This window comes from Lampris incognitus, chromosome 6, assembly GCF_029633865.1.
Source record: "Lampris incognitus isolate fLamInc1 chromosome 6, fLamInc1.hap2, whole genome shotgun sequence".
Lineage (NCBI taxonomy): Eukaryota > Metazoa > Chordata > Actinopteri > Lampriformes > Lampridae > Lampris > Lampris incognitus.
Window position 1 is genome coordinate 62911892 of NC_079216.1, and position 14137 is coordinate 62926028.

The following is a 14137-nucleotide window of genomic DNA, read 5'->3' on the forward strand; positions in this document are numbered from 1 at the left end:
GCAGCGACGCCGGACGGAACCAGAACACAAGAACCGAAAACACAGCGAAGCCACGTCGCCGCGGGGGGCGTCCGGCTCGGCGGGGTCTGCCGGGGCCGCGGGAGCGGAGCGGCTCTGTAGGGAGGAGGGGGAGAGGACGGGCAGTGTGAGGCTTTCTCTCTCGCGCTCTCTTTGTGTTGTTGTTGTTGTTGTGTTGCTGGCAGGAGAGACGTCCGTCCGACCCACGGCGGCTGTGTGCCCGGCGTGCCGCCCGGCGTGCCGCCCGCCCCTCGCCATGCCGCCGGCGTGCCGCTCGCTGCTGTTCGGCGCCGTAATACTTGTGGTCCTCTGTCTCATCCTTGTTGACATCGCCAAAGTGGAAGAAGAAGCTGCGTAAGTGGATTTTGCGTCTCGTCCACGCGCACACGAGCGCGGCTGTGTGTGTGCGTGTGTGTGCGTGTGCTGCGTGCGTGTGTTTGATATACGCGCGCGCATTTGTGCGTACATGATCTCATATCAAGAAATGGTCGTGTGTTCTTTAATGAGAGCAAACCTCGTAGACTCGTGTGCGCTATCTCTGGTCTGGTTCCAGCGGTTCAGCCGGACTGAAGTGGTTTCTCGTTCGCGGCGGATTTGCCTCCACTTTGTCTTGTGCCACCCGGGTGGGTGCAGCCCCACAGGACAGCTGTCCAGGCTGCAGCCCCACAGGACAGCTCCTGTAGGGCTGCAGCCTGCTGGGCTCTCGGAGGGTTATTTGTGTTGCAGTGAAGCCAGCATGCAGGATAGTTCTGGTTACAACCCAGTGTAACACAACACTCTCTCTCCCTCCCCCCCCTCTCCCCCCCTCTCTCTCTCCCCCCCCTCTCTCTCCCTCTCTCCCCCCCCTCTCTCTCCCTCTCTCCCCCCCCCTCTCTCTCACACACACCGTCCATCCATCCACACATTCAGTCCGTGTGCATTGTGAGGAGGAGCTGGGGAGAAAGAGAGCAACAGACCAGGGGACAAAGGGACAAAGCAATCTGCTGCCGAAATTATACATGCTGCACAAATGAAGCCTTACAGAAGGACCCCGCCTGCTCCTCGTGCCCTGCCATGAGCTGGTTGTGCCGGTGACTATTTGGGTTGTAGACATTAGTTGGCTTGGTTAGTGCTGAGAGGGAGAGAATTGCAAAAGTGTGTGGGGGGGGGGTGACAATAGGTTGGAGAAAAGAGGAGGTTTTCCTTTTCTTTTCTTTTTTTTTCTCTCCCGGTACTTTGTGTTGCTTAGCAATGCAGCAGAAATCCTCCGAGCGAGACAAATACACCATTTGCATTTGTTTTGAAAATACAGCGAAAACAGATTGTCCGTTAAGCAGCGAAACACGTCCGCCGTGCTAATCCCAACACACACCACTAGCGTGGACAAGACAAGATAAGGGGTTTTTTCTTCTTCTTCTCTCCAATCAAACGTTGGACCTCGTTATAATCACCGCGGCCGTAAAAGGGGGTGTCGGTACGGGAATAGCCGTTCACGTCCCCTTCTCGAAGCAGTTGGGATCACACATTTCCCCCCCTCAGCAAAATCATTTTGTTTGGGACGCAATTACATGGCCGTGGCTCATTTCATAATGAGGTCATGGTGATTTTTGTCCCCCCCCCCCCCCCGTAGCAGTGGGACCATCCCCGGTTCCCATCCTGGTTAAATAGCCGGTTGTATCGTTTAGACCACAAGTTTGTTAGGCAAGAAAAAGGAGGAAAAAGGTGGTTCAAAATATAAACTGAGCACCTTGCTGATGCTTGGGGCTCCAGATGCCTCTGGGCGGACGTCACCGACAGCGCCGTGAGAAGACGTCCCTGGAAAAGTTCCTACAACTATGAATAACGCAGCCGCCTCCGGTGCAGAACTTCCGGCCTAGCGTCACCTAGCAGTGTCGCCGCGCAGCGGGGTCCTTCGGAAAGTCTTTTGTGTGTCGTTGTCTGTCACGACACGCCGGTGCAAATACACATGCAGTACGGAACGAGGCCTCGTTGCTCGTTAGGTTAAATATTGATGTGTGGTTGAAGCTGATCCGGCGTCCACGCGCTCCTCCTCCTCCTCCTGAACGTTGCACGGCCTCGTTTTTATGAATAAGAACACGTGCCTCGATGAAACCCAATAACTCTCTCTCTCTCTCTCTCTGCCTAGGAACATTGGAGACTCCAGAAAGCTGTTCTGGCACGGCCTCGTCCCCAAGTCCAGCAGGTCTGACGATCCTTCCTACTCTGACCTATTTAGAATTGGTGGTCGCGGGTACTTTCCAGAAGTCTTTGGTTCGGTTTGACGAGCCATCCCGCGGTACGAGTGAGCCGGTGTGACGTCCCCGGGGTTTCTACCGAGGCAGAGGTTTATCCCGAGAAAGGACTTTTAGCAGAAACTGAAAGAAGTTCCTCATTTGCATGAGACATAATAGGCCTTTGTGATCTGGAAAAGTGGCGTTGATTGCAAAATGACTCCTCTGCATTTCAGATCATTTCATTGCATTTACCGGAGCTGTTGTTGGGCTTCGTTGTGCAACAAACAGCAACGAGGCCTATGAGCTGGACTTGCAGAGAAAAGCCAGGACTGTGATGTGCTCATTGCCTGCTTCTGGTGGTGTACTACATACGTATATCTGTATTTTTCAGAAAGGCTACAGCGAAGGTGGATCCCAGACCTCCGGCAAACCCTGGTAAAGACGTAAGCTATTGCCTTTTCCGAAGCTTGAACGACACCGCTAACCTTTCCTCGCACAACTGGACCTTCAACAAGACGCTCTCCATCCTCATCAGGTAGACTCAGAATGACCCGTATGCTCCTGGACTTCATATGCAAACCAAAACGTCGTATTTCCCGGGAAGCTCACTTCTTCCTCTCTCTCGTGTGTGTGTAGGAAGAACATCCTGAGATTCCTCGATCCGGAGAGGGACATCTCTATTCTGAAAGGCACGCTGAAACCAGGAGACATCGTCCACTACGTTTTTGACCGCCGCAGCACCACGAACATCTCGGAAAACCTTTACCGCCTGCTGCCGAGCGTGTCCCCCATGAAGAACCAGCACCACAGGCGCTGTGCCATCGTGGGCAACTCTGGGATTCTGCTGAACAGCAGCTGCGGGCCGGAGATCGACTCTCACGACTTCGTCATCAGGTATCTTTACACAGCAGCCACAGAAGAGGGCGTCAGGGCAGTGTGGCGGTCATTTCCGTTGCCTACCAACGCGGGGATCGCCGGTTCGAATCCCCGTGTTACCTCCGGCTTGGTCGGGCGTCCCTATAGACACAACTGGCCGTGTCTGTGGGTGGGAAGCCGGATGTGGGTATGTGTCCTGGTCGCTGTACTAGCGCCTCCTCTGGTCAGTTGGGGTGCCTATTCGGGGGGGGGGGGGGGGTAGTGTGATCCTCCCACGCACTACATCCCCCTGGCCCTGGCGAAACTCCTCACTGTCAGGTGAAAAGAAGCGGCTGGCGACTCCACATGTATGGGAGGAGGCATGTGGTAGTCTGCAGCCCTCCCCCGGATCGGCAGAGGAGGTGGGGCAGCGACTGGGACGGCTCGGAAGAGTGGGGTGAGTGGTCGGATACAATTGGGGAGAAAAGGGGGGATGGGGGGGGGTCCAACAAAACAAAAGAAGAAGAGATTTAAGTGCTTCAGGTTGTCCACTAACGCCCAGACAAAGTAGTAATACTAAGGGGGTTCGGACTAACGCGCAGAAGGAAATTCAGTTTTATATCCGTTTGCTTTGAGTACGCTTCTCGCTGAAAGATTTGACGATAGTCGGTGTAGTTCAGGAGTTGCTGCTCACAGGGACTTCAATATGTTCAACGCACTTTTGAGAAAAAAAATTTTCAAGGCCGTCTTCACATGCAGCCTGTTGTCGATTTTAAGCGGGAAAGGAGCAGCAAGACTCTTAACAAGCGCATGACGGGGGAAACTGACGTCTTGAAAGGCTGTAGCTGTCGCCCATAATTACAAGCCTGTCAAAGTAGGACAGGCAACCTGAGGGTTTCTCGCTCTTATTCACCTGGGAATTTTGGGGGGGTTTTTCCACCGACACCCAGCTCTGCTTTGGGCTTGAGTGTCTGCAGAACGGCCACTTAGTGGGTTATTTGTTGCCCTTGGCAGCTCGTCGTTGAAAGAAATGAATCTATCGCACTGGTAGATGCAAAAGATATTTTCTTTGGGACATGTTGACCCAGTGTGCCGCATAACAAAGCAGAAGTAGGGGCCTATACATATGCACCGGTTGATTCAAGGCCTCCAATGTGGCCCAGAAACCTATTTCCTATATCTTGTTTTCAGACGAGGCACCGACCAGGTAAGCAGCAGACAACATGGAGGCGTCCTATGTTATGTCCGAGTGTCATTGCTGCCGTGTTTGCGCCCCCTGACCTTTGCCCTGACTGTATGGTTGTGTGTCCATCGCGCATCTGGACGACTGTTCATCAGCATGCAGGTCTTTTTGACTGCTGATTGTCCTAGTTCACGCTGACCCCTAGAGAGCTCAAGCTAACGTTCTGTAGTTTCAGAAGTGCTTTATATAGTGACTACATCCTTGTATTACTGACATAAGTTAGATTTTTAGCACAAAAAAAAACCCAATTAATTTATTAGCTTCACACCATAATAACACAAATGTGGCTCTTCGAATTAGTTTATTTATGTAAGTAGTTGGGCGGCATGGTGGCGCAGTGGTTAGCGCGGTTGCCTCACAGCAAGAAGGTCCTGGGTTCGAATCCCAGGGTCGTCCAACCTTGGGGGTCGTCCCAGGTCATCCTGTGTGTGGAGCTTGCCTGTTCTCCCCCGTGTCTGCGTGGGTTTGCTCCAGTTTCCCCCCACAGTCCGAAGACATGCATGTTAGGTGAGTCGGCCGTACTGAATTGTCCCTAGGTGTGGACATGGGGGCCCTGTGATGGACTGGTGGCCTGTCCAGGGTGTCTCCCCGCCTGCAGCCCAGTGACTGCTGAGATAGGCTCCGGCATCCCACAACCCTACTCGGGATAAGCGGCTTGCATGATGGATGTTTTGAAAAGCCGAAGAAGCTACTGCAGCTAGTACACCCGAACAACACATGAAGGCGGCATGGCTCAGGAGGTAGAGCGGGTTGTCTAGTAATCAGAAGGTCGCTGGTTCGAACTCCGGCTCCTCCAGAGAGCCTGTCGAAGCGCCCTTGAGCAAGACACGGAACCCCCTAACTCAGTGTTTCTCAACCCAGTCCTCAAGAAACCCCTATCCTGCATATTTTCTTTGCAACCCTGAATAGGTACCTGTTTGTAGTTATTCAACCAATCAGCACTGAATTTTGTCAGATGTTGCACACCTTGCATAATTAAGTGCTGCGAGATGATTGGTCGAGTAAGTACAAGCAGGGCTACCTATGCAGGGTTACAATGAAAATCTGCAGGATAGGGGCTCCTTGAGGACCGGGTTGAGAAACACTGCTAACTGCTCCTGATGAGCAGGTTGGCGCCTTGCATGGCAGCCTCCACCCTCAGTGTATGAATGTGTGTGTGTGAATGGGTGAATGTGAGGCGCACACACTGTAAAGTGCTTTGAATGCTCAGTAGACTAGAAAAGTGCTATATAAATGCAGTCCATCACCATTTAAAGACTGGTGAAAAAATACTTGGTAAAAAAGAAAATAATCAGAAATGACTCATCCTTTCAAACACTCAACGCTACACTGGGTTTAAAAGCAACCCAAACGTGACCGCCCTGCTGAACACACACGTTAGATTGACCCAATCAGTGGGTTGGTCTGTTTCACTCCACAGCACTGTTATTTAACATATTTAGTAAATGGGGAAAAAATTCTACTGAGGGGTCAAATCTTATCCACTCTTTCTTTGTGAATCAACTGTCAGATTTGACTATTTTTAGTGGGATTAAAAGTTGGCATCATCATGGGAAAATGAATAACCCACATAACAGTAGGAACAGTCTATTCATTCTACTTGAATGGGGAATTAAAGGACTCCTGACAAGAAAAATGTAATGACAATAAATTGAATTGAATTGAAAAATAATATACATTTACCAGTTGACTGGTTAATGTAGCAGCAGACATCCTAACTCAGATGAGTAGGCAACCAGGTCAAGTCCATTTTATTTGTATAGCCCAATATCGTAAATGACAAATTTGCCTCAGGGGGCTTTGCAGAAATACAACATCCTGTCTTTCGACCCTTGCATCAGATAAGGGTCAACTCCCTAAAAAAAATATATGAAGAAACCTCAGGGAGAGCAACAGAGGAGAGAAGCAGTTACACAACTGATTCTATTGCTCAACCAATAGGACCTTGATTTATAGACTCAGGAGTGAGGCTGCTTGGCTGGAGCAAAGACCTGCACCTACACCCACCCTTTCTGGATCATGTTGCACATCCCTGGTGGCTATAAAAGCTGCTCACATTTACAGATGCTGTTTGGACACATGCTGATGCACATGTGAATAAGTTAATCGTTGTAAATCACATTTCGGTAGCCTTACGCATAAGAAATTGGTAGCGATTGTACAGAAAACGGCTTGTGTTCTGTTATAACAGCTGTCTGAAACTGAGATTTGACCAGAAATGTGACGCACTTTGAATGGCTGTCGCAGCTAGAATAGCACTATATAAAATGCCACTTGATTGATTGATTGATTGGTTGCTTGGTTGATTGATTGATTGGTTGGTTGAGGAATCTGTCCCCCAAGACGGACAGATGTTCAATGGATGTTGTGTTTACACAATTTACAGAATATAACATTGAAAGAGGATAACAGAATTATAATGGAATTATAAAATAAATGAAGAATGTGATGAGGAGGATGTCAAGCAGTGTCCAGATGCCACCGGAACAGCCAAGGACCCGAGCCACGCGACCACCATCACACCATGTAGACCTGACAGGAGGACAGACTACACATGCACACACGAGAGACTCTTAAGGGTCCTCCTGGACCACAAAAAGATGAGCAGTTCATCAAATCAGGCCAAACCAATATTTCCTGCAACTCAATACGATCTCAAAGCATGTGAAAGACAAATCCACAGGAAATCATTGAGCAAGTATAAAAATGATTTAGAAACTACCCAAGATGCTTAAACACAAACAGCATAGCCTCACCCCCAACAAATACTGACCCATTCTACGCGGTGGCTACAGAACACTGTGTAGGGTAGCACTGGGCAATATCGAAAATACTACTACCACTACAGTCATAGGGAATTTTACATGATACCAGTATATGTCACAATATCTGCTTACGCAAACATACCATAATTAAGAATTGACATTGTTAAAATTGGACTGCCTGGTAATGTAAAGTATACTATCAAACCAGAACAAGTTTTCAAATAATACTCACTCAACTATAATAATAATAACAACAACAACAATAATAATAATAATAATTCTATTTATATAGAACTTTTCTAAAACAATTACAAAGTGCTTTAAAAAAATAAAACCAGTCAAGGCAAACGTAAGAGTAAGACCAAATAAGTAAGAGTAAAAATAAAAACAGTATAAATAAATAAAAACAAATATAAAACATTTGTAAAAGCTTTCATAAAAAGAACAGTTTTAAAATGAGATTTGAAAGAAGCTAGAGACTTGGTTTGTCTTAGATCAACAGGAAGAGAGGTCCATAGTGTGGGGGCTCTAACAGCAAAAGCCTGTTCACCCTTTGTAACAAACCGAGACCTGGGAATAACCAGCAGGGCTCCATCTGCAGACGTTAATGGTCGAGGGGGCATACACCAGGTCAATAAATCACAAATGTATGTAGGAGCAAGACCATTTAAAGCCTTAAAAGTGAACAATGACATTTTAAAATCAATTCAAAATCTAACAGGGAGCCAGTGTAGGGAAGCAAGCACAGGAGTGATATGGTCATGCCTCTTTGTCCTGGTAATGAGCCAAGCAGTGGCATTTTGTACCAACTGCAGGCGGTGGAGGAAGTGCTTGTTGATACCAGAATAAAGTGCATTACAATAGTCAAGCCGAGAATAGATAAAAGTATGTACAACTATTTGCAGATCAGCAATTGATAAAAATAACCTAATTTTGGAGATTAGCTTGAGCTGGAGAAAACATGACTGAACAACAAGTCTGATTTGATTATCAAAACTGAGGTTAGCATCGAATATTACCCCAAGATTCACAGCAGCCTGCTTAAGACTACCTGACAGACCACCAAGATTAGTAGCAAAAGGGCTGATGGAATTTTCGGGACCAAACAGAATGATCTCAGACTTATCATTAAATTTGAGAAAATTTTCGGACATCCAGGAGTTAATGTCAGAGAGGCAAGTTGTGAGATTTGCTAGGGCGCTAGGATCTGTGGGTTTTAGTGGCATGTATAACTGAGTGTCATCAGCATAAAAAAAATGGTAGAACACATCGTGATTTTGAATCCTGGCCAAGGGGCAGCATGTATATAGAAAAGAGAAGGGAGTGCAGAACTGAGCCTTGAGGGACACCACAACTCAACTGAGCCATCAAGGAGGTAGAGTTACCCAGAACAACAGAAAAAGTTCTGTTGGTGAGGTAACAGCATAGTAAGCTAAGAGCCGAGCCCTTGATGCCAACCCAAGTCTCTAAGTGATGTAAGAAGATACTGTGATCGACTGTGTCAAAGGCAGCACTAAAGTCTAAAAGAACTAAAATCGAGCAGTCACCTCTGTTTGCAGTCAGCAGTAGGTCATTAGTAACCTTAACCAGAGCTGTGTCGGTACTATGAAGTGCTCTAAAACCAGACTGGAAACTGTTAAAAACACTATTAGTGTTCATAAAAGAAGTCAATCGAGAAGAAATTACTCTCTCCAGAACCTTAGATAGCAAAGACAATTTGAAGATTGGTCTGTAGTTACATAGGGACAGGGGATCTAAATTAGGTTTCTTCAGCAGTGAACAATGGCATGCTTAAAACGGTCTGGAAAAGAACCAGAGGCCAGAGAATATTAAGAATTTGCAGAACAAACAGGGCTAATAGTTGAAAATGCCTCCTTGAGCAGCTTAGTGGGAATGATGTCTAAGATGCGGGAAGAGGAGTTCATATTGGAGACTCTACTCTCTAACACTGAAATTGTAATTGGTTGAAACTGGGTAAAAGAGGCAGAATTAACATGGGGACTGGAATGAATGCAGGAGCCTGGCTGGATTTGTTACCTGATATTCTCCACCCTTATTTACAAAATGATTGAGAATTTTTTTTGGACAATTCAACATCAGGTTCAAAAAGAGAAGTGGAGGGACCATTAATAACAGAATCATTTACCCTAAAGAGAACTTTAGGATTGTGGTTATTTCTTGATATTAGTTCAGAGAAGTATGCTGATCTCGCATCCTTAACCGCCTTCTGGTAAATTAACATTTGTTTTTTGTTTTGTTTTTGTAGGATTCCCCCCCCCCTTTTTCTCCCAATTGTACTTGGCCAATTACCCCACTCTTCCAAGCCATCCTGGTCGCTGCTCCACCCCCTCTGCCGATCCGGGGAGGGCTGCAGACTACCACATGCCTCTTCCGATACATGTGGAGTCGCCAGCCACTTCTTTTCACCTGACAGTGAGGAGTTTCGCCAGGGGGACGTAACGCGTAGGAGGATCACACTATCCCCCCCCCCCCCCAAACAGGCGCCCCAACCAAACAGAGGAGGCACTAGTGCAGCGACCAGGACACATACCCACATCTGGCTTCCCACCTGCAGACACAGTCAATTGTGTCTGTAGGAACGCCGGACCAAGCCGGCGTGAACACGGGGATTCGAACCAGAGATCCCCATGTTGGTAGGCAACGGAATAGACCGCCACGCTACCCGGGTGCCACATTTGGTTTTTAAGGGATATTTAAATATTTGAAAATTTAAATATTTAAGACTTCATTTTGTGGGAAATTTCAGGTAATAGATTTTTGCTATCATCGACTTGGACAACAAAATTGGCTGCCATGATATGACAGTATCCAAATTTCATAAGCAATAATAATGAATAATCACCCAGCCTTCGTGCAGGGGCATCGAGTGAATGATAAACTTGTGTCCCAGCTGCAGCATAGTGCACATATTGCTTTTTGTTTTTTCTTTTCCACAACCCTGAGAACTCCGGTTTGTTAAATCCAGCAACAACAAAAAAAAGCCAAGCACTTGTTTGCAGAAAAAGCCCAGCACTTGTTAGAGTCTGGGTTTGCAGAGCCATTATCTTCCCATCTAGAACCTGGATGCCAGCAGAAATCCCACAGCTCCTTTAAATGTCACACTTTCTGCTGTCTGCCTTAGAGACAGACAGTTTACCAGGAAAAGAGAGACAGAAGAGTACCATCAGGACAATGCAACACTCATACAGTAAATATTGATTGATGAGCAGCTGAATGGCATAAGAAGCGGCTACATTTAACTTTGAAATAGGATATTGAACTCAATATCCAGGATTGACATTAGGAGGAGATGTCCCAGAAGTCAAGTGCTTAGGAGCGACGATACAGACAGGTGGTGGTGGTAAGAAGGAAGTCAAGAAAAGAACACATCTGGGTGGAATTCACAGAGAAAGGTAGCTGGAGTACTTTGTGACAAAAGAATGCCGTTGAGAGTAAAGGGCAAAGTATACAAATCAATGGCCAGGCCTGCCATGCTCTGTGGTATGGAAGCAGTGACAACAACAGAGGCTAGCATCTACATTACCAGTAGCAGAGATGAACATGCTGCGTTGGTCCTTAGGAGTGACTAGAAAAGACTGAAAGAGAAACCAAGAAGTGAGAGCTGCGTTCAAGATCAGAGGAATGGGTGAGAAGTTGAGAGAAACAAGACTGAGATGGTTTGGACATGTACAGAGAGGAGGCATAGTCTATATAGGAAAGAAGGTATTGGACCTGGAAATACCTGGCAAATGAAAAAGAGGAAGACCAAGTAAAAGATGGAGAGACCAGATAGAGGAGGACATGAGGAGGGTTGGACCGCGGGAGAGGGATGTGTCAGACAGAAAGCTATGGAGGGCAAAAATCTGCCATGGCGACCCCCTGAGAAATAGGGAACAAGCTGAAAGAAGAAGAAAATTAGGATACTGAACTCAGCATTGGCATTTATGTTGGTTTTCGTTTAAAACTTGGTGCTGTGAAAGTCCCCCAGACAGAAAAGAACCTCCTTCTTCTCCCTAACAAAGGTCTAACAGCACAACAGACTCCTCGTTCCTGCTTAATGCAGGCAATGAATTTTAAATTCTTTCAGTAACTGCATGGGAGAGGGTGTCCTTCATCACAGTACCCATTCATAAAGTTACAAAATGAAATACAATATTTTGGCAAACAAATATGTATTGATGAATGTCAAAATATTATAATTGCCAATTGTCATTGTCAGAGGGCAAGGTTATAATGGCAATGAATAGAAATGCTTTCCAAATGCATTCCTCTCATGCTGTGGCGAAGCAATTTAATCCTGAATCCTAGATGGAGCCAATAGCACAAGTGGTCGGAAAACGGTTCGGTGTGATAGCATCGACCGGCTTGATAATAACTGAAAACTGATGGAAATGCAAAGGTGCTGTTTCAACCTTCCTGTCCATTTTCTTGCAAGCTTGCAGCTGTTGTGATTGCTTTTGTTACTTTATTTATCTATCTATCTATCTATCTATCTATCTATCTATCTATCTATCTATCTATCTATCTATCTATCTATCTATCTATCTATCTATCTATCTATCTATCTATCTATCTATCTATCTATCTATCTATCTATCTATCTATCTATCTATATGCTCTGGTGGTACATTGCAAGAGAAGCATCGGAGTCTGCACAAAAGATTGTTAATTCTCTGAGACCCCAAACCCGCCAGCAGGTTTGAGAGGCATGTTTTCTTTAAGAAAAAAAAAATTGCCAAAATTACTCCATTCGTCATAGCCAGAAACTGTGGAAATAAAAAATTATTGTTGGATTTTCACATTTCTGACCGTCCTTGAATGCACTATGAGCGATGAACGGTTCCGTCATAGAAAATAACTTTTAACTAGTGACATTTCATCAAAGTCACTCGATTCCCAAATGTCTCATTTAAAATTTCCCGAAAAATGATCTGTTTGCACGAGCCAGACGCTGTAAAAACATAAATTCTGCACTCTTCAGCGCAACTAGGAAGCTTTGTATGACTTGGCTGAGACAAACAGTCACATGACAAAAAAAAAAATCAGCAAATCTGTGTCTGAGGCAAATAGTATTGTGTGATAATACACAATTATTACATATGTAAACAGTTCAATATGTATAGCATGTGCAACCCCTTCTTTTTTTCCAACACTTGTTTTTTGCATGGTTTTTTTAATGATTTTATGGCTCTATAACTGTGTTATACTGCACAAAAGACAGTTTTGAGTGTCTCCAGACTTACAGCCGTGATGGTGCTGTTTCCATAAAGGTGCAGGACATGTATTGCAGTGAAAAAGGAGCCCACGGTGAGTAGAAGTGTGACAGGAGCACAAAACGTCCAGAAACCGCTGGGATGTCGGGGGGCTAAGCGAGACGAGTTGACACTGCGGGGCTAAGTCTCTGGATGAACCAGAACTCGACTGACACCCTGCCCGTCTGTCCTCAGGTGTAACCTTGCCCCCGTGGAGGAATACTCCCAGGATGTGGGACTGCGCACTAACCTGGTAACCATGAACCCTTCGGTGGTGCAGCGGGCTTTCCAGGACCTCGCGAATGAAGAATGGAGGCAGCGCTTCCTGCAGCGGCTACGCGGCCTTAGCGGCAGTGTGCTGTGGATTCCAGCCTTTATGGCTAAAGGGGGAGAGGAGCGTGTGGAATGGGCCGTTCGGCTAATTCTCCTCCATGCTGTGGATGTGCGTGTGGCCTTTCCTTCACTGCGCCTTCTCCACGCCGTCCGAGGGTAAGAGGCCGATCAGTCGCACGACGACCGCAATTGTGTGCGTTGTAGATCAGCTGTGAGCATCTAGCACTAGCATCGAGCACCGATGACTACTTATTAACGGCATCGAAGCTCGTCACCGCCGGCAGTACGTGGGAGAGAGCCGCTCTGGCCTGCCTTTGCTGCCCCACACCCATGAGTCACCTCATTGAAATGGATGTTCAGGGATGGGTCGGGGGTTCTTATCAGGTGTTCACCACTGACAGGTTACAACACTCTGCATAACGGCCTATGAGTGTGCTAATATTGGCATAGCTTGTACACACTAGCCCTCTGTCGCCGCTCATATGTTCTGTGGCTACCCTTTCAGAAGCTTTACTTGCAGCCACACCACATATATTTGTGCAAAGAGAATTGCTCCTGCCCCTTCATTTTTAATATATGTCCTGTATATATTGCAAATTATGCTGCACGTAGTTGATAAGGGATTGGACTGCAGTTGTGTAGCTATTGTACAATGACAGGGAGTACAGTAAACTAAATAAAGGGGACAAAAACAAACCAAATTAAAAATGAGCATATTAGTTTATCCCTCTCCTATATCAAACCTATTAATTTGATTGTATTATAGATCAATATGAGGATGTCGCATACCTCAAAGTCCGTTATTTCCCCCCTGTTTTGATTTTTGTTCTAGGTAATTGTTTTTGTTGAGGGGGGGGGGTCTAACTAATGCGCAAGCAATCATTTCTTTTGTCAACAGGTACTGGCTGACCAACAACGTCAAGATTAAACGGCCCACCACCGGGCTGCTGATGTACACCATGGCCACCCGCTTCTGCGAAGAAATCCACTTGTACGGCTTCTGGCCCTTTCCGCTCGACCCGCAGGGGAAAGCGGTTAAATACCACTACTATGACGCACTAACGTACGACTACGCCTCTCATTCGAGCCCGCACACCATGCCGCTGGAGTTCAGGACCCTGAGCACGTTGCACGGACAGGGGGCGCTCAGACTCCACACTGAAGCGTGTCGTGCAGAGAAGCCGCCGTAGAACGCTGCGAGGGAGAGAAGCTGCAAGGAACGTGTCGTGGCAATTCGTTAATTCCACTCTGACGTTAAATGAGGAGCGAGACAAAACTCTCTTACGGCACTGTCACACGATTTTAATACATGTTCAATGAACAGACGCACAAGCTGAGACACTTGAATGTGTGCCCTGATCTCAGAGCCCCCCCCCCCTTTATACCTTGCAGCACAAACAGCTGGGTCATGCCTATTGTGAACTAATCTGGTTGGGAGAAGTAACTCGTCTCTATTGC

The 14137-nt window shown here is 46.7% G+C and overlaps 1 protein-coding gene across 1 annotated transcript; it reads left to right on the forward strand.

The window, feature by feature from the left end:
- The first annotated feature begins 274 nt into the window (after window positions 1-274).
- st8sia2 (ST8 alpha-N-acetyl-neuraminide alpha-2,8-sialyltransferase 2) lies at window positions 275-13884 on the forward strand. The gene is made up of 6 exons (XM_056282308.1): window positions 275-372; window positions 2144-2200; window positions 2623-2766; window positions 2868-3125; window positions 12542-12835; window positions 13578-13884. Exons 1-6 carry the CDS (start codon window positions 275-277, stop codon window positions 13867-13869), a joined length of 1143 nt encoding a protein of 380 aa, XP_056138283.1. The 3' UTR covers window positions 13870-13884.
- Window positions 13885-14137: the final 253 nt, after the last annotated feature.

Bases quoted from the DNA above. Each gene is read 5' to 3' on its own strand.
- st8sia2 (XM_056282308.1), top strand. From the start codon at position 275: ATGCCGCCGGCGTGCCGCTCGCTGCTGTTCGGCGCCGTAATACTTGTG. The intron at 3,126-12,541 runs GTATCTTTACAC...GTCTGTCCTCAG, and splicing joins TCTCACGACTTCGTCATCAG to GTGTAACCTTGCCCCCGTGG. The intron at 12,836-13,577 runs GTAAGAGGCCGA...TTTTGTCAACAG, and splicing joins CTTCTCCACGCCGTCCGAGG to GTACTGGCTGACCAACAACG.